We start from the raw sequence: 19,433 nt of genomic DNA, 5'->3' as shown, positions 1-19,433 counted from the left end.
ATTATACTCAAGTCTCTTGAAAGGGAAAAAAGGGGCAGGAAAGGAGGCAATCTTGACAAGCTTTTCATTGGATCTTATTCCATAGTCCTTTTCCCAGCTACAACAGCAGTGAGCACAATTACTTTTTAGCTCTCCCATCCTTCTCTTTTTGCTACCAGGGTGAGCTGCTTGGACAGCTCCTTCTTTGTCTTAAGAATTGCTGCTTCCTATTTTGGAGGGGTAATGAGGGCTAGAAATAGCAGGTTTCTAAAGCTCCTAATTTTCAAAATAAGACACTCTCAGGTGTCTATTTGTGAATGAATGCACCCAAGACATACTTGGAATTTTTTTTCTAACATGCATTTTGAAAGTATAGCATGGACAGCAGCTATTTGGGGGACCAGAACTTGGAAAGCAAGAATAGTAAACTATTTTCCCTTACAGGAAAAAAACAAAACAAAACAAAATAAAGCTCTGTCCATGGGATGATGTGGGCTAATATTAGTCTTGAAAAACCCTGTCTCCTATGGAGAGTCCTGACTTTCACATTAAAAAAAAAAAATGAGTCTGTATGTACATTCAATCACTTCACATTCGGTCCTTCTTCCCATGCCTTCTGTTTCATCCTGACCTGACCTTTGTCCAAGCTTCATGAAGGCTACATTAACAAGAGAAAAAACTCTAGAAGGTCTGATAGCAATCAGAAAAGGCTTTGAGCAACCTACTGCTAGTTGCCTATGCTTATGAAGCTTATAAGCAACCTAGCCACAAGGGAAGAGATGAATCCAAAGATAATGGCTAGCTACCAGGTGAATTTTATTGATAACAGCAGCTCATTAAACATAATGAGGAGGGGTAGTGATCTCCATTCTAGCAGAATATAAACCACCTTCGGGCAGGTGGTCTTTGGGTTGTGTGCTTGCATGCCCTATGTCAGCATTTAGTAGGTATTTAACAGATGCTTATCGAATTGACCAATCAATCAACAAGTATTTAAATGCTTCTTCCTGCCAAACTCTATTCTGTGGACAGAAATATAAAGAATGGGTAATCGTACTTGTAAGGAGCTGACAATCAATTGGGAGAAAGGAATATGAAACAACAGATGTGTGTATGTATGTGCATATACGTGTATATATATGTGTATAGAAGGGAACACACATCTATAGGTATATCTGTCCATCTCTCTTATGTACAATAAACATACATCATATGCATATGTGTGTGTGCATATATATATATATATATGTATGTAGCATAAATACAAAGTGAATACATAAAATATATACATAGTAGTCTAATACAAAGTTGATCTGAATGAATAGAGTATTCATGCCAGTGAATTCAGCTCTTCTGGAGGTTTGAAGGAGTTCTACTTAATAAAATACTCCATGATATCTGGCAGCATATTCCACCTCCAAAATGCCATTAATAGCCAGAAATTTTAGATATGAATAAATTTATTCATGTCTCTAAAAGCTTTCAACACCCTCAGCTATGAGTCCAATTAGCAGAAATTTTAGACTCTCTTTCATGTTTTTTTATTTTCTCACAGTCAAAGAAATGACTTAAGAGTTATAAAAACAGTGCTCCTTAAAAGTGTGTGTGTGTGTGTGTGTATTTTTTTTTCCTCACTCCCCGGAAGTCAGTGTGGTACAAAGGAAAGAGTGCTAGAGTTGGGTTGACTTGGATTCAAATTCCATCTCGGACATTTACTAAGTTTTGCAAATCACTTTAGCTTTTGTGATCCTCAGTTTCCTCATCTGTAGAATGAATTTAAAATCCCCAGCACTCACCTCATAGGGTGGGGGGAGGCTCAAGTGGGATAAGATATATAGAAGTAGGAAATCCTAGAGCATCCCTTACATTGTCTAAGAATTCCAAGATCATTGCTTTGGAAGTCAACAATAGGGCTAAAGTTAGCAGGTGATGAGAAAAGACATTACCCTGAAGTGGAAGTTCTCTAACAGGCTCCTGGTTATTTGTTGGATGGTTTGGAACACCAGGAGCAGCGAGAGATGAATGGTCTTCTGCCCATTCTAGAAAAAAAAAGCAAGGAAGGTGATCAATCTTTGTACTTGAAAGGGATGCCTGACATGCTCAAAAATCTCCTGGTCTTATAATTTTTTGTTTGTTTGCTTTTGTTTTGTTTTGTTTTTGTTTTTTATGGGGAGAAGGGGTTGCTAGGAAAGTCTATATCTTGATTTTATGGGAATTCACTGAGAATTCCCTGATTCATAATTAACAATTTTTAAAAATAAACATGCCTCCCTAAAAAACAAAATAGACCAAAAAAGTACCCACAGCAAAAATTGTAGAGTTGCAAAAACAAAACAGCAAATAAAACTTCGTATGATTATTCAAAAATTTAAAGTGGATCTAGTCCAAGCTATTCATTTTACAAAAGAGGAAACTGAGATTGTGCCAGATTGTGTGTTACTTATCCAAGGTCACATGGATGAGTGAGTGGAAGACTCAGCAATGGAACCCAAATCTTCTGATTTCAGATCAATATAAATGAACAGCACCCTTTCCCCTGTACCACACAAAAACTGAGGATAATCTTCTGGGAAAATTATAGGTCTGTGACTAATGAAAAACACGTTTTCATTTTGGCCAGGAAAGTGCAAATAAGATTGAATAAAAGATTCCAACACAGAGGTACCCTTCACCTTGAGAACAAGGTCCAGGGAGGTCAGGATGAATTCTAAAGAGAAAGACTCCTGTCTTTTAGACAATTCCAAGGTTCCCCTTTAAGGGAATGTTCGGTTGAGTTACTAACAACTGTCCCTTGGGTTTGGGCCTGGAAATCAGGAATTAATAGGTACCATTTAATGCCACTCTAAATACCAGCCAAAAAGGATGCTTTGCCAAGGCTACTGAACCAAAGAAGTTTGGTCTTGTTCAAGTGAAAATCCCTAAAATAGCTCTCAGTGAGGGACCCTGGAAACTTGCCCCAGAGTCAGCTTCTTTCTCAGTCAAATGCATTTAATAGTGCCCTGTTCTACCTCAGCCTTCACTTGTGATATTTATGATTTTCATCACCTTGAGGTGAAAAAGAAAAGAGCAAGGAAAACAATGGACCTGTTCAAGCTGTTAAAAAATAAAAGATTTTTTCTTTTTTAAATTGTGTCTGCTTTATGGGATGGATGGGGGAAGAGAGTGAGAAAAAGGGACTTGGTTGAGGTAGACCTGGACCTTTGATTTCACAGGGAAGCTTTCCCCAAATACAGCAATTCAGCCTCAGAGAGTTGTCTGATCTACTGAGAGATTAAATCCCAACATCCTAGATCTAGAGATTAAAAAGAAAAAGCACTTTAAGATTAATTAACTTGCCAAGAGTCCCACAAGTGATCCACATCAGAGGTAGAACTTGTATGTGGGTCTTCCTTATGCCAAGTTGTCATAAGCCAAGCATTTACCTATTGCAGATCATTAGAAAATGTGGGCTTTCCCCTATTCACTGTCCATCTATTACCACATTTTACGTTTTGTTGATCTTATGTCTATATTCTATGTGGGGTGAAGAACAGACAGTTCATCTTGGAATTGTAAAGACTTGAATTCTAGTCCTGTCCCTGACATCCACAAATTCTCTAAGTGAACCTGGCTAAGATGTTTAACTCTTTAAGACTCAAAAGATGTAGAGAAAGGGTTAGTTTATACTAGTAAAAGAGCTTCCTTATCAGAAATACCCCATAGACGTACAATGAAAGGTCCAATCCAAAAAATCCAAATATTTGTGTTTAAAAAATAAAGCACATAAAATAATGAATTTCCTCTTAGGATCACAGATTTCGAGTTAGAAGAGATCACAGAGGCTATCTCTTTCAAATCTTCCATTTGACCTAATGACATGGAGTCTCCCCCCACCCAGGTGAAATAATTTCCCTAAGGCCACACAAGTAACAGTGACTTCATTCCAATATGCTCCATGCCCATTTTGAAAAGAAAAGTGTTTTTTGTTGTTGTTTTTTGTTTTGTTTTGTCTTGTTTTTGAGGTGGGGGAGGGCCATAACAAAGTAGAAATTCAAAAATTGGGTTTATAAACTAATCAGTTCTGTTAAAGCAAAAATGGAAAACCAACCACAACAAAACGAATTAAGATTTAGCAAGGCATGGGATTGGGATCAAAGGAAAGGATCCTTTTGCGGGCTCTGAGGTAGCTGAAGGATGACAGTGGGGGTGCCACTTTCTCCCTAGCCAGAGCCTCTGATGGTCATTCCTAAGAAACATTAAAGCCCTGGAAGAGATGCCTTCCCAAAGGACACACAAAGGCCTCGTGGGGGTGTCCAGTCCCCGAGACGGCTGACATCCCCAGCAGAAGGCTCCTAATGAGTGCCAACCTTCCGCCTGTTGTTGCTGCTGCTGCTGTTGCTGCTGCTGCTGCTGCTGTTGCTGCTGCTGCTGCTGCTGTTGCTGTTGCTGCTGCTGTTGTTCAAGCTGCTTCTTCCGTTTGGCTTCCAAGACTGGGTTTTCATATTGTGTTTTTCTGTTAATGTGGCTGGAGGAGAAGAAAGAGACAGACTATTCAGTTAGAAAGCATTACGATTCAAAGTGGGATGACCTCAGCCCAAGAGGGTAGTCTCCTTAATTGAAAAGGATCAAGAGGGTCAAGGGTTGGGGAAGGGGGTAGGTGGTGATTTATTCCTCCTATCAAAATGTTGAGTTGAGAGAAAGAGAGAGAGCGAGAGAGAGAGAGACACACACAGAGAGAGACAGAGAGAGAGAGAGAAGAGAGAGAGAGACACACACAGAGAGAGACAGAGAGAGAGAGAGAAGAGAGAGAGAGAGAGAGAGAATACACAAGCACTCATCGCTGAGATGCTAAGCTACCAATCATTTTAGCAAGAGCCCTTGCTATACTGAGCTCATAATGGGATGCTGAATATTTCATGATTGACAGTTTCCCATCACAAGTTTCTTTTATCAAGGTGTGAAATGGATAATGCCTTAATGCCAGAAGACTGGAAAAAAAAAAATCACATGCTGGTTATCTTCCTTTTAGCAGGGATTATTATTAAGCATTTAGCTGGTCCTCTTTTCTTCCAAAGTTATTATTTATTCATTATTTCTCATCATTGTCAGAGGTAATAAAAATCAAGGCTACAAGTGAATGTCTTATTTCTTGGCTGTTTTATTTTCATACTTGTCTATATACTGCGGGAAAGAGTACTAGCCTACTATACACCCATTACTTTAGGTACAAGGAAAACAGGAAGGGGCTTGGTAAATCAAGGAGTAATAACACAAAATGGGATCCCAGTATTAGAGAAGGAAAGATCCTAACGATCATCATCCAGTTCAACCTCTTCATTTTCTAGATAAGTCAACAACCTTTTATTAAACCATCTAAGTTTCATTGTGCCAAGTTCTAGAGATAGAAAGATAAGAGTCCCTGCCCTCAGGTAGCTTACATTCTTTTGGCAGAAATTATATATTCACATAAGCATTTGCAAAGTTGGAAGAAGATAATCTTGGGGAATGGGAAAGAAGTACTACGAGCTGGGAGGATCAAGAAAGACTTCCCAAAACAGGCGATGTTGGAGCTGAGCTTTGCAAGAAGAGAACACATTCCAAGTATGGGGGAAACCAGTCTTGGCAAAGTCAAGGAGGTGGGAATTAAAGCCCTAAAGGGTAAGAAGGTCACAGAAGGAGAATGAAGATCAGAACCTGGATCCTCTGACTCCAAAGCAATCAATAAATATTTTTTTACTGTGTGCCAAGCTAAGAGCTGACAACAAAGGGCAGTGGATCCATCATTTTTTCTATTATTCCACAACATGCTGGTCCTGAGGTGATGGAAAAAGGCAACTGAACCTGAGGGTTCTCTCTCACTTTCACAATTAGATTTGGAATGCCATCATATTTTTCCACATCCCTCAGACACCACTAGAATTTATTTAGTTCTAGGCCAGTTTAGCTTGGCCAACTCTCTGCCATGTATGAGGCTATTAGTATTCAGTTATCCTTTAGTTTTCTGAAGAGGACAACAGAAGGGGCTCAAGTTCTAAAGACCCAAGATCGACATTCATCTTGCCTAGGGAGGCTAACAAGTGGATTCTCCTCATGAGAACAACCTGGCAGATTTTCTCTCCATCTTTTACTTATTAATATTCCCCTTGATCATCTTCCATGTCTCACTGTAGTAGGAATGTCAGTCTGTCCAGCATTGGGAAAAATAATCTAAAACACTCTGTGATATATATATGTGTGTGTGTGTGTGTGTGTGTGTGTGTGTGTGTGTGTGTGTGTGTTTGTACAGCCAACATGAGAATTTATTTTGCTAAACTATACATGTTTGCAAAAGAGGTTTTGTTGTTGGTTTTTTCTCTATGGATGGGGATAGGGAGTGGGGCGAAAAAAATGGCAGGGAAAAAAAGGAGAACTCCATGAAAATAAAAATTAATTTCAAAAAATGTAGACTTAACAAATGCAATTCTGATTTTGAAAACCATCACTTACTCTACATAGTAGACACCATATACAGGATCTTCAATCTTTTCCCAACCAGCAGGCAATTCTGAAAACAAAATACAGAAAACACGTTTAGTATTCAGAGTGGAACTTTGAGGAATGGTTGTGTATTTGACAATGAAGTTAAATGGAAGGAAGCCCTCATTCCATTTTAAAATATATGTCCTAGTGAAAATAGCTATCTTTAAAAAAATTATTGTGTCTTCTTAGATGACCTATATTTAAGCATTTACATTTTAAGCGGCAGAAGAATTGCTGAAGGGAAGAAGGTCCTGAAATGTGGCTCCAGATTTCCTTTAATCTAAACTACCACTTTTTTTTTTTGAGGCAATTGGGGTTAAGTGACTTGCCCAGTGTCACACAACTAGGAAGTGTTAAGTATCTGAGGCCACATTTGAACTCAAGGTCCTCCTGACTTCAGGGCTGGTGCTCACATTCATTTTTAAAGAAAAAAAAAATACCATTGTGGTTTTACTTATATTTTCTGGTTCATATTATTTATAGTTTTCTTCCCTCTTTTCTTAACTTCTTTATAGGACAATAAAAATGAATGAGAAATTAAATCTTTTTTTTTCCCACCCTCCTTTTCAAACAAACTAATCAACCTAGTAATATGCTTGCCACCCCCCCAGGAGAAAATACAATTACAGTCATATTTTTCTCTTATTTCTAATTTAAATTTTATTTCTATTGATTTTCCTGGAATGGGTGGGTATTAGGATTAAACTTATGATTTCATTTTTCCCCTTTTTTTGAGGAAAACAAGCAGGAGGCAAGATTAGACCTGTGACTGCCCAAGATCACATAGCCAATATGTGTTACATGTAAGACTTCAATCTAGGTTTCCTATCTCCAAAGTCAACTCTCTATCCATTATACATTCATTGCTTTCTCCTTATTTAATACTAAAACAAAAATATGGACAGGCATTTTAAATAGAGTAATAAATTTGAAATTGATTTTATTCTACTACACTAATATATAGTATCACATTTTGGGCTCTGATTTGCTCAAATCTTTGTCCTTAGGTCATCTACATTTTATGGATTTCTAAGAAATTATTCCAAACAGTGGACTTTGTTAGTAAAGGTGATGTTGGGAACAGAACTAATTACCACATGTTATGCAAGATAATTCTAATATGCTGTTGTTCAGTTGTTTTCAATCATGTCTAATTCTTTGTAAGGCCCATTGGGGGTTTTCCTGGAAAAGATGCTGGAATGGTTTACCAGTTCCTTCTCCTGCTCATTGTATAGATGAAGAAACTGAGGCAAGTGTATTTAAGTGACTTGCCCAGAATCATTAAAGTAGGTAGCCAGATTTGAATCCATAAAACTGAGTTTTCCTGACTCAAGACCTGGCAGTCTATCCACTGCACTTTCTAGCTGCCCTAATTCTATTATATCAGGCCTTAATTCTCTGGAATATTTGATCCCAAATATCTCCATGAAGTAATAAGCTTTTCTTTAACATGGTTCTACCTTATCTCCATTTTTTAAAATAAAAGGCAATCCTCTAGATAACTTCATTTGACGAACATAAACCAAAATCTTTTCTCTAAATATAATTATGACTTAGACACCCAAGTTCTGTCATCTTTTATGCTATGATCTTTTTATTCCTTAGAGAAATGACTAAATTCAATCTTAGTACTACTGCTTAAACCCTCACATTCTATGCCTAAGATAAGCTCATATTAAAATAATATTTCAACACAGAATGTCACTCCCAAACAGTCATGAAGACCTGACTTGAAGACAAATAATTCTAAATATTATTTATTCTGATGTCACTGCTCCTTCCTTCTTTCCTTCCTTTTTTCTTCTTCCTTCTGTTACTTCTCTCTTCCTCTTTCTTTTTTCTTCTTTCTTTCCTCTCTTCTTCCCTTCCTTCCTTCCTTCTTTCCTTCCTTCTTTCCATCCATCCTTACACTAAGGGTAGGCAGTGCTGTAGCTGACATTACCTAATCATTAGGCAATCTTAGCTAAAAAGCCCAGAGAGAAGTCATCAAGTTTAGCTCCATGAGCAGAAGTCTACAAGAGTGAGGAGCAAACTTATAGATACACACAGGCAGCCTAATTACTCCAAGTTTATATTCGCATTCAGGTTTGGCTGAGCATCAAGAGACAGACATTCCTTTCACAGCTTTTCCTCCACATGTGCATTGTTTGCAAACAAAAAGCCAGGGCCCACCTCCTGTTCTCCCGCCCCTCCTTTCTTTACACTTAGCAGGTTTTCAAGGTCTTAGAATCCTTCAAACCTAAGCAGCTAAGTGTACACCAGGGCCCCTCTGCAGATGTTGACATCACTTGGCATTCTCATAAACAGAGGAGACCTTTATAACAGGAAGGCTTGGGAAACAGCTTGCCTAAAGAACACTGAAAATTACCATCTAAATAAAAACAAGCCAGAAGAATGTTTCCAACATTAGGAACATTAGGAACAAAGAGACGAATCAGGAAATTAAAAAACATAAAATGTGGCATGTGATTTCATGCTTATTCTTTGATGGGGCAGATGAAAGTGTTAAACATGTGGGAATAAGGCAGGAGGTACACTCAGAAACACACGGTTTCACTAGGATAAATCACAACTTTTCAAAATTGGTTACTTAAACTTATTTTTTCCCTGATCACTTGTCCATAAAATTGGATAATAAGGGACCACAGGTAATAACATGGGGTGATTTTTTTTAAGGGAACATTGCTAATTTTTAGAATTTATAACACATTTTAAAACTGAACAAGTTAATTTCTACAAGAAAACTCTAAAAATCTTCCTGGTGCCTCCAATAATGCCAATATATTTTATATATTTAACAGCAGCCACTCAACAGCCTCCAGCTGAGGGAGAAGTAGTATGAGTAGGAGCTAGGGCACTGGGCATGGAATTAGGAAGTCCAGGGAAGAATGAGTGGGTGGGGGAGAGTCAAGCTGTGAGAGCCTGGGCACCTCATTACATTCTCTGAGAAGCAAGTTCCTCATCTGGCAAATGGGGGAAACAACCCTTGCATTTCTTCCTTCAAAGGATTACTGGGGGGTTCAAATGGGATCATGCCTATTAAATGCTTTATAGAAACCACAAAGGCACTATAAAAATTGCAATCTATTTTATTATTTAATATTATCATTAAATATATCAATTCACATTTTATTCAATATTTTAGTAGCATTTGATAACAATTAGATTTAACAGAATTGATGTTATTAACTAATATTAATTTTATTAAATAAGAACAATAAAATTGACTGGGAATGTGACCAAGTTCCAGGGCAAAGATAGTGGACAGGATACGTACATTTTTATAGCCCTTTCTTTGGAAATAGTTCCAAATTGCCCTCCAGAATAGTTGAGCAGAATAGAATAGTTCACAACTCCATCAACATCCCCCAATCCATTCCAATGTTTATAATATTCCTTTTCTTGTTATACTAGCCAATCTGAGAGGTATAAAATGATAGCCCGGAGCTTTTACATTTCTTTAATCAAAAGGGATTTAGAGTATCTTTCATATGATTATAGATAATATTGATTTGTTTGTCAAAACACTGTTCATTTCCTTCCTTCCTGTTAATTTCCATTTATCAACTGGGGCATGATTTGTGCCTTATAAATTTGACTCAGTTCTCTATAAATTTTAGAAATGAGGTCTTTCTCAGAGACACTTACCTCAAACCCTTTTCCTCCAACTTTTCTGCTTTGTTTCTTATTTTCACTGCATTGGTTTTGTTTGTGCAAAACTTTTAATTTTATATAATCAAAATTAACTATTTGACTCATGATGAAAAATGCTTACTGCTTGCAGAGAAAGAACTGATATTGTCTGAATACAAAGCAAACTATTTCTCGCGTCCTTTCTTACTTTTTTGTTTGAGTCTTCAAGTGGCTAATAGGGAAGTGTTTTATATAAATGCACATGTATAATCTATATCATACTGTTTACCATCTCAGGGAGGGGAAGAGGAGTTAGGGAAGGATGGAATTTAATACTGAAATAAAAAAAAAAAACTCATGAATTAAAAAAAAAACATATAATTGAGGGAGAAAATACAATAGTAGTAAAAACAATACTAATAAAATAAATAAAAGGCAAAGTCAAAACAAAAAAAAAAAAAAAGAGGAGAGCATTCATTGAAGACTAAAAATATAAAGTCAGGAAGGTTCATAGTTACTAGAAGGACAAACTTCCTAATTACAATAGTTATAAGACAGGTAGATGGGCTGTGATATTACTTCTGGTAAGTTCTGAGAACAGAGATTTACCACTTATGGGGAGATTGAGGGCAGGGGAAAGATCCTGGACAGGCCCCAGACTATATTTGACGACCTTATTTATCTCAAAATTTGCCTCCCGATGATTCTATCACAGCAGTGACACTGTAGGCAGTCTAGTGTTTAGGCCTGGAAATTACTCCAATGGACTGATGTGGCTATTTCCTTCCAGGATGATTACAGCCTAATCATGGCTGTCCCATCTTGGGTGAACCTTATGGAGTGGAGGGGGAAAGGGGAGAACAGCCAATGGCTGCGGTGCTTCCTTTAAGTGCACTTCCCATCAAAAGCAGCAGAATTGTAAAAGTCACAAGGACAGACAACGGTCATGTGGCTTTTTTTTTTTTTTTAAAGCTCAAATGTAACTTATAAAGCAAGTGCACATTTTCAAACCAAAATCCATTAACTTTTAGTCATCCCCCAATGCTAGTTTATTTCACTTAAAATAGTCTACAACTCAGAATATGGGTTACAAGGGTGTACTAGTGGAGAATATGGTTTGCTGGGAGATTTTTGCAGGTCTTTGCCAATTCCAAAAGGCAATTGTACATCAGAAGTCTGAATTCAGCTTTGACAACCCACTCCACAAACCACAATTCTGTAATCAAATCATATGGGTCAAAAAGGTAAGCCACTTGGGGGAACAGCATTCTTAGAGGCAGATTAGAGAACAGCATTCTGGGACATGGCAACCAGGCTGGATCGTGACAGAATCAGGAAAATGTAAATTCAAAACCTGTTACTTACTAGCTTGGTGACCCAATAGAAGTAATTTACCGCCCCCCCCCCCCTCTCAATTTCCACACCTATTAAATGGGGATAATAATAATACCTGCCTCATAGAGTTGTAGTGAGTCAAGTGAAATAACCTCTGTAAAGTGACCTACACACTTTAAGGTGATATATATAAATGGTAGATTTGATTTCTGCATTTTGAAATTCAAACTCCACACTGGGTACATAGTGTCCACTTTTTGAAATCAGGATTTATTTATAATGGAAATAGATTACACTGTATAATGGTGGAATAAGTCTGTGGATATAATTATAAGTGTATATGTTTCATACAAATATATGAGAGTATAATGAATGCTTTATATATTATATATATATATATATATGCACATATATATATATAATATTCACATTTTCTTTTTCTTTTCTTTCTTCCTTTCTTTCTCTTATTCTTAGTTCCTTTCTCCTTCCCTCACTTTCTTCCTCCCTTTCCCCCTCCTCTTTCTTCTTTCTTTCTTTCTTCCTTTCTTTCTCCTTCCCTTCCTCCCTCCCTCCCTCCCTCCCTTTTTCTCCTTTCCCTCCCTCACTGATCCTTCTCTCTCTCTCCCTTCCTTCCCTCCTTCCATCCATCCATCCATTCATTCATCCATCCCAGTATGCGGAGAGTTATGGTGCCACCTAGTTGCCTCATATGTCCAGAAAGCATCATAAAAAATATTAGACACATGGAAATAGAACCTTGATTTTTTTTTTTTCCTGCTCCATTATTTCCCCATTTTTAGCATTCATCTTGCACTGGACAACAAAATGCCTTCTATAACTTATAAATGACCCAGGAGAGGCTTGATGCTTTCCTTTCCTTTTTTTTTAATTTTTTTTAAACAAACTTCCATTTAACCCTGACTATAATGTCCTAGCTGCTTTTAGATCAATAAAAACTTCAAATCAATAGCCATGAAACTGATCACTGCTCTCCCTGTTCATGATCGCCTTCAGATTTTTTCTTTTCTTTTCTTTTCTTTTTCTGTTCAGGGACCAAGGGCTGTGGTTTGCTGTTTCAGCAAACAATTCCTATAACCCACTACAACACAGGATCATTGTGCCATCCCTTTTAATAGACTTAGTCGTATATTGCTAGAATGAGCCAATTAGTTCTGGTGTGATTTCTCTCCAATTGTCTTAATATATAGGATTAGCTTCAGTGTCATTCCTCCCACACTGACCACAAAAAGAGTTTCTTGAATGTCTTAAAAATAGAATGGTCGATAGTTTATTGACTGTTGCTGGCACATCAATCCACAACAGAATATGACCAAGGCATTAAGGAAACCAGACATAAATGATATATGTAGCATAAACCTGACTTACTGAGCTGTTGTACAATATGTGACTATCATGTCCCCCAAAGAAAAAAAATCAAATTAAACAGGGGGAGAAGGTCTATATTATGTGTTTATATAATTCTAAAATATTTTATGTGCTAATTAATCTATGTCCATAATTTCAAATAGTTCCATTAGAGGTAATAATAATTAAGGGATCTTCTGAATTTAAGATGATCATTCGGGTCAATTTTCAATTTTTTCTGGCCCCCTGCAAGTACAATATCCACAGGTAAGTTTTCTCATTTATGCCCTAAGAGGTACATGCTCAGAGGCTACCTATTAATTTCAATGTTATTTAAATTCAACATAATAAAAATGTTAACATGCTGCCAATTATCCTCCAACTACCCCTCTTGCCCCTGAAGCAAACAGCTGTCCATCAATATATAAAAATCAAAATAAAATATTTTTGAATTATTTGTGAATCTAATTTGTCCTAAGGAAGCTCCAGTAGTATATTTAAGATTATGAATACAGAATAACAAATCTCCTTTTTGGCTCTTAATTTACAACCACAGCGAAGACTAGCCAGGGACCACAACTACAACACAATAGAGTTATTATCATTATTTCTCGATGGTCATTTCCCAAAGTAAAGGAACTTCAGTAATCCAATTAGAAAATATACCAATTCAGAATTTCTCTTTCCTTCTATTCATTCATTCATTCATGAAGCACTTATTAGTCTCCTGCTTTTTCAGATAAGAAAATGTAGCCATCACCACCTTTTAAAAGATGAGGTCAAGCTGGTATAGGTGGTACTGTATGTCTGTAATCTCTGCTGCCAGGGACACTAAGGAAAGTGGATCTCTTGGGATTGGAAGTTCAGCACTGCAGTGGGCTATAAAGATTGGGTGTCCACCCTCAAGTCAGAATTAATATAGCAGAATCCTTAATATGGCAGAATCCCTAATATGGCTGCTTAGTTACCTAAGGAGGAGCAAATAAGCCCAGGGTGGAACCAGAACATGGAAAATTTTCTGGGCTGATCCATAGTGGGATATGGACCAGGAGTAGCTTTGGGAGGTCTAGCCTGGGTAAGATGGGGAGAACTAGACTGAAAAAGGGGGAGAGAAAGAACAAGGAAAATCATCCCAGGTTTCCCAGAAACTCAGAGAAATCAGTTCTATTCCTGCTCTTTCTGGGATCTTTCTCCCAGACTTAGTTTATTTTCTTTCTTAAGCCGCATTTGCTAAGAACTTTTCTATAGAGAATCCATTCATTATAACTGTAGAGCCAGCCGTACCTGCTTATCAAATTGACCTTTTGGTAATAAGTCCAAACAAAAATCATAATTGGAAAAGTGCAAAATAATAAAACAGAAGGATTAAGCAATTCACAAAAGACTTAAAAAAAATATAATCTAAAGCATGGAGCAAACAGAAGGATAGAAAAGAGATTTACCTAGTTCACTGTCCAATTCCTCGGTGTGTACCCCTTCTTCTCCAAAGGAAGAGCAGGAAATGAGACAGAAAAGAGGAAAAGAAAAATTCAGACACCAGCACCAAGAAAGAAAACACCCTTTAGAAAAAAAAATAGCAGTCCACCCCCCGATTTTGTTATCTGGACCTTACCTGCTCTCGGCTCATCTCATTTCCACCCTCGGAATTCTTCAGACCCCAATCAATGCAAATCATGAAACGTCAAGAGCTTGTATTGGCAAAATAATTATGGGGATCATTTCCTTGCATGTCAAAGGAGGATATGATTGGTTGTAAAAGATGACAAATGGCTTTCCAATTTCCACATTCTTAAGTGAGAGTCACTTATTACAGATTTCATTCCAAGTGAATAAAGCTGCCAGGCTTTTTAATATCTCACTCCTTATAAGCCTTCAATATTCCTCTAATCAGCTAAGCAATTACACTTACAATTAAGACATTAGTTCACTTTTAAGGACTATCAGTGATTGAAAAATAAAAGGCGAGGTCAAATTGAGAAGGCATACTGTAACGTGAACTCGAATCCAATGCATCCTTTAAAAAGTAATTGTACTCAAATATTGTCCTAAATATACCCCACGTTCCAACATATTTACAAAAGTGTACATAATTGTGCTTAGATGTCAGATTGTTCTTTTAAAAATTCCAGATGCCCCAAACAGATATAGGTTTCTTCTCTTCTCGATGATTAGTACTATAATTTCCTTTTTTTTTTTTTTTTTTTACAAAAACCAATTGGAATTCTATTATCTCCTTTACTCAGCTGTGCACTTATAAGCCTTATTTCTCCAAATACAGGGCAAAGATGGATCAGATACATCCTCTATACCCATCACATCACCTGGCACAGTTCTAGGCACATAACAGGCACTACAGACACATTTTCTGAACAGAATTGAAAAGTTTAACTGAGATCCACACAGCTGCAAACCAAAGATCTGCTTAAATTTGTCATAAACATGTCCTCTAGATATATGTTTCTGAGCACTGGTTGGGAAAGGAACACGATCCAAATGGGTTATGTGCCTGGAATGAAACTCCAATTACAAATAAAAGACCAGCAGATTTCACACAAAAGACCAGACTAGGCTGGACATCGGGTTTAAGACTAGCTCTTGCTCTATCGTTCATGACAGCAAGATAGGAGATAACAGGTAGGGGGCCCACTGTTACCAAGAGTACAATGTTAGCTTCTGTATATACGCTGCATTCACATCATGATATCAGAGGCATACCAGGCAACTTTACACAAAACAAATGACCAATGGCACTCAATAGTGAATTATTAGCCTTTGTCCAATTGTCAATCTGACAGTGGTACATATGTGAATATGTGTATATTTATATGCTAGATTTTAGAAGTGTTTGTATTTTTATACATTTATATCTATCTGTATATGATATTTGTATAGTATGTACTTACTCAAGCTTCCATTTTATTTGTTAGTCAATAAGCATTTAATAAGCACTTACTGTATGCTAGCCACTGTGCAAAGTGCTATGGACACCAGAAAAGAGCAAAAAACAGTTTCTGTCCTCAAGGAGTTCACAGTCTAAAAACCATAATGATGAATTCTTTTGCCTACACTTACGTGTGCAAATATTCATTGCAAGATAAATGGAAAAGAGAAACAATATTATATAGTTGGAAGAACTCTTGGACCAGCTGACTGACCTTAAGGAAGTCACAGCATCCCTGGAGCAATGTTTCATCTAAAAAACAAGCTGATCTCCATAAACATTTTGACATGTTTCATCTTTTCAATGAAGGCTGTAAATGGCAGAACTATAATAAGGGCTCCAAAGGTCTTAGCATCATGGAATTGCAACTGCAAGTCACCCCTAAGAGTACCGAGTCTCTTATTTTACAAGTGAGGAAGTTGAATCCCAGAGAGAAAGAGCAGCTTATAAGTATTAGAGGCCTTTGGTTCCAAAGCCATCAACCTTGCCAATGTACCACTTTCTCTCTCTTCAAATGGAAACTCTTCACTATTGTTACTGTTCAATTCAACCAAACTTATCTGGAAATTTTCTATCATCTAGCTTTTTAATGGCAGGAAATCTCTAGAATTTTCATGCATCTCACTACAGCAGTAATCAGCGTTCATAATGATTACCTTGAGTCATTGCATAGGCTGTACATATGATTAGAATTCTAAACTAGGAGAAATAAATAAGCCAGAGTATCTTCAGTGCACTTTCATAGCTGAATGGATTTTATTGCCTTCTATGTTCTTCAAAATTGGTACTCTCTCTACAAAGCATACTTATTTACTTTGCTATTTCAATGAGCAGTGATTTCACTGGTGGGATATTGTATTTTTTCCACTGGTGCAGGTCACGACACCTCTATGATTAAGTAAATTTTCTTTCAAAGCTGTCATAGTTGAGAAGTCCATCACTGCACAACCGAGCAAGGGAGGGTTTCTACATTTGAAAGTGCATTTCAGACAACAGATATGGAGTCTCTGCTGGGGATCCAATAAAACCTCTGCAAGTTGGAAGGAGCCCTCAGGGTTTACACACCACTGGATTCTCTTTGAAATCTTGAAGATACTTCCATGCCACAATCAAACACTGGAGTAGGACTTCAGAGGTGTGAATAGAGCTGGAACAAAGCCTTAAACTGTGCCAAGACTTTTGGGACATCTTGTATAAGGAAATACAAATGCTATATAACATATGAATAGGCAGGACACGCATCGCATCATTCCACTGATTAATAAATATCTCTTTTCCTGACATCTCATAATCATAAAGCCAAGAAAACAATCAAAATACAACATGGCTTTAGGTCATGAGATCATGTGACAAAAGAAAAGATTGCAGAATTTGGAGTCAAAAGGTATAGGTTCAAATCCTGACTCAACAACCCATATAAACTTAGATAAATCATATAATCCTCTGGTCCTGGGTTCTGAAAACCACAAAATGATAGAAGTGTACGAAGTGATCTCAAGGGTCTCTTCCCAACTCAAATCTGTGACCCTCTGAAATGTGCTTCCCAGGGGAGTTTGTATATCTTGGAAAAAAAGAAACCTATGTCTAGAACTCCATTTCATCTTCTGGTTTGACTTCCTCAGTTTTTAATTTCTAAGAGTTCATTGGCTGGGTTATTTTATGCAGTACCAAGGACAGCGAATATCATGTGTCAGAGTGGATAAGTGGCTCACCTTTGGAATCTGAAAGATGCAGCTCCAGGTCCTATCTGGAGCAAGAATAGGTTTATAACTAGGAACAAATTACTTCCTAAGAGAAGCCTTGTCTCTTCCCACTTAATAATAATGCATTCTCTCCACTATGATTACCTCTAATCTAACCTGTCCATAGAGTGTCTGAACATACGTTTGCAGGTTATCTTTCCATTAGACTGGAGCTTCTTGAGAACTGGTGCCATTTTTTTTTTTTTTTTTTTTTTTTTTTTTGTATCCTCAGCACTTAGTATAGTATCTGGAACATAGTAGGTGCTTAATAAATATTGGGTTTACCTCTCATTATCCTACTTTCTCTTCATACATATTTAATATTCTCTCTCATTACAATACTATAAGGTTGGAAATTACTGATAAGTGGCCAATTTGCCTTGATGAATGGAATTTTCACCCTGGGACTTCTTTATGTTGATGATGGGAAAATATACCTCTGTAATGTCAGGAATCATCACATACAAATTTACATAGTACACAAACACAATGTTGCTTTGTAATACCCACCAAAACTTAAGAATGATATAAGATTACTGTAGAAAGTTCCATTATTCCTTAGTGCAATGTGTTTTTGGTAATTATTCCACTGATCTGTAAGCTCAAATCTGACTCTGAGTAACCACCAGTCAACACATTAGCCTTTTAATTCCTTTGTGTTGAAAAGAGAACAATATGATGTGGAGAATAGACTTCAGTGTGCCAAAAACAAACAGACCACTCTGTCTTGCTAAGGATTTCCTTTCAGAGAAACTCAAGCCATAACATTTCTAAACACACATTTTCATTGGGAGCTTCTTGAGGCAATAAGCCATTTTCAGCTTTTAATTGGAAACAATTCAACTGCTTTCTTGAAAGATTGCATTTCTCACATACCTGGGATGTTTTCTTAGGTGATATAAAGACACCAAAATTGCTAAGGCCTTTTTTTGCTTATTTTATTATTCTGTTGGAGGAGAAAAATCTGATTTTTTTGAGAAACTGAATTCTAAATTTTCCCAAGTCTTAGGATCATAGATTTGGAGCTAAAAAACATCTTAGAGAATCATCTGATCCTATCTTTTCATTTTATAGATGATGAAATTCAGGGCCAGACAGGTCACTTGATAGCAATAGAGTGGGCATTTGTATTAAGTTCTTCTAACTGAAAAATCCTTCACTTTTCAACTGTTTTCCTGTATAGGATACTAGTCAAAGTTAGAAGAATTTGGATTTCAATCTTGGCTTTGACACAAACTAAAAAGTAGACCCTTTGGAAGTCAATAAATGTTAGACAAATCCCTTTAACTTAAGTCAGAAGATGGCAGAGGAAGTTACCATAGTGGGAATTTCTCTCACTGACAAAACAGTTATTGGTCCCTGGATATGAGTGGGAGGTTATACAGCTAGGTAGATCACAGGCTATGGTAGTGCTAGATCAACAGTGTAGAGAAGCTGTTTAATTCAATTACTCAGTGGGACTTATGAATTCTGGATGAAGTCTAAAAGAGCTCAATAAAATTTGGTCTAACCAACCACACAGCAAAAACTAGCGGATGAAGCAGATTATTGTCAAGTTTATGAAATACAATTAGATGGGTGTACTACAGCTTTAGAACTCATCAATCAGTGCATATATATTTTTTTTAAATCATGATTCTTCACAACTTTCCTTATGAACATACTTACAGATGATGCTCATAGTGTTTTTTCTATAAGAAATTATGCTAATAACACACATGCATACGGCAACATTCTTTCACAAATGTTTTCCAAACCTCAGCCACTAAGGTTGAACATAATGTTCCCTCCACACCCCTTACCATCATCTTCACATTCTTCCAGAGGCTTCTGTTGTTTGGTCAGGCACCGAGGGTCTAGCCAAGATGTTGTTTTTGTGTTGTGGCTGAAAAGCAGAGAGGGAGAAGGGGACCTTGTTAATAAACTGATGTCAAATTTGC

At 37.1% G+C, this 19,433-nt stretch overlaps 1 protein-coding gene across 18 annotated transcripts in view; it reads right to left on the bottom strand.

The window, feature by feature from the left end:
* Nucleotides 1-19,433, bottom strand: part of MAGI1 (membrane associated guanylate kinase, WW and PDZ domain containing 1) — a 696,381-nt gene that overhangs the window by 91,682 nt on the left and 585,266 nt on the right. For 15 of the 18 annotated variants that reach the window (XM_074284174.1, XM_074284160.1, XM_074284171.1 and 12 more), the window contains exons 6-10: nucleotides 19,296-19,378; nucleotides 14,253-14,288; nucleotides 6,445-6,502; nucleotides 4,326-4,483; nucleotides 1,926-2,018 (exon numbers count right to left, since the gene is read on the bottom strand). In XM_074284174.1, coding sequence (XP_074140275.1) covers nucleotides 1,926-2,018; nucleotides 4,326-4,483; nucleotides 6,445-6,502; nucleotides 14,253-14,288; nucleotides 19,296-19,378 — 428 coding nt within the window. The remainder of the gene's footprint in view (nucleotides 1-1,925; nucleotides 2,019-4,325; nucleotides 4,484-6,444; nucleotides 6,503-14,252; nucleotides 14,289-19,295; nucleotides 19,379-19,433) is intronic. The other 3 variants (XM_074284168.1, XM_074284162.1, XM_074284173.1) reach the window with 3 other exon arrangements.

The sequence above is a fragment of the Sminthopsis crassicaudata genome, chromosome 1 (genome assembly GCF_048593235.1).
Source record: "Sminthopsis crassicaudata isolate SCR6 chromosome 1, ASM4859323v1, whole genome shotgun sequence".
NCBI classification, from domain to species: domain Eukaryota; kingdom Metazoa; phylum Chordata; class Mammalia; order Dasyuromorphia; family Dasyuridae; genus Sminthopsis; species Sminthopsis crassicaudata.
This window is presented reverse-complemented; position numbering and strand designations above follow the sequence as displayed.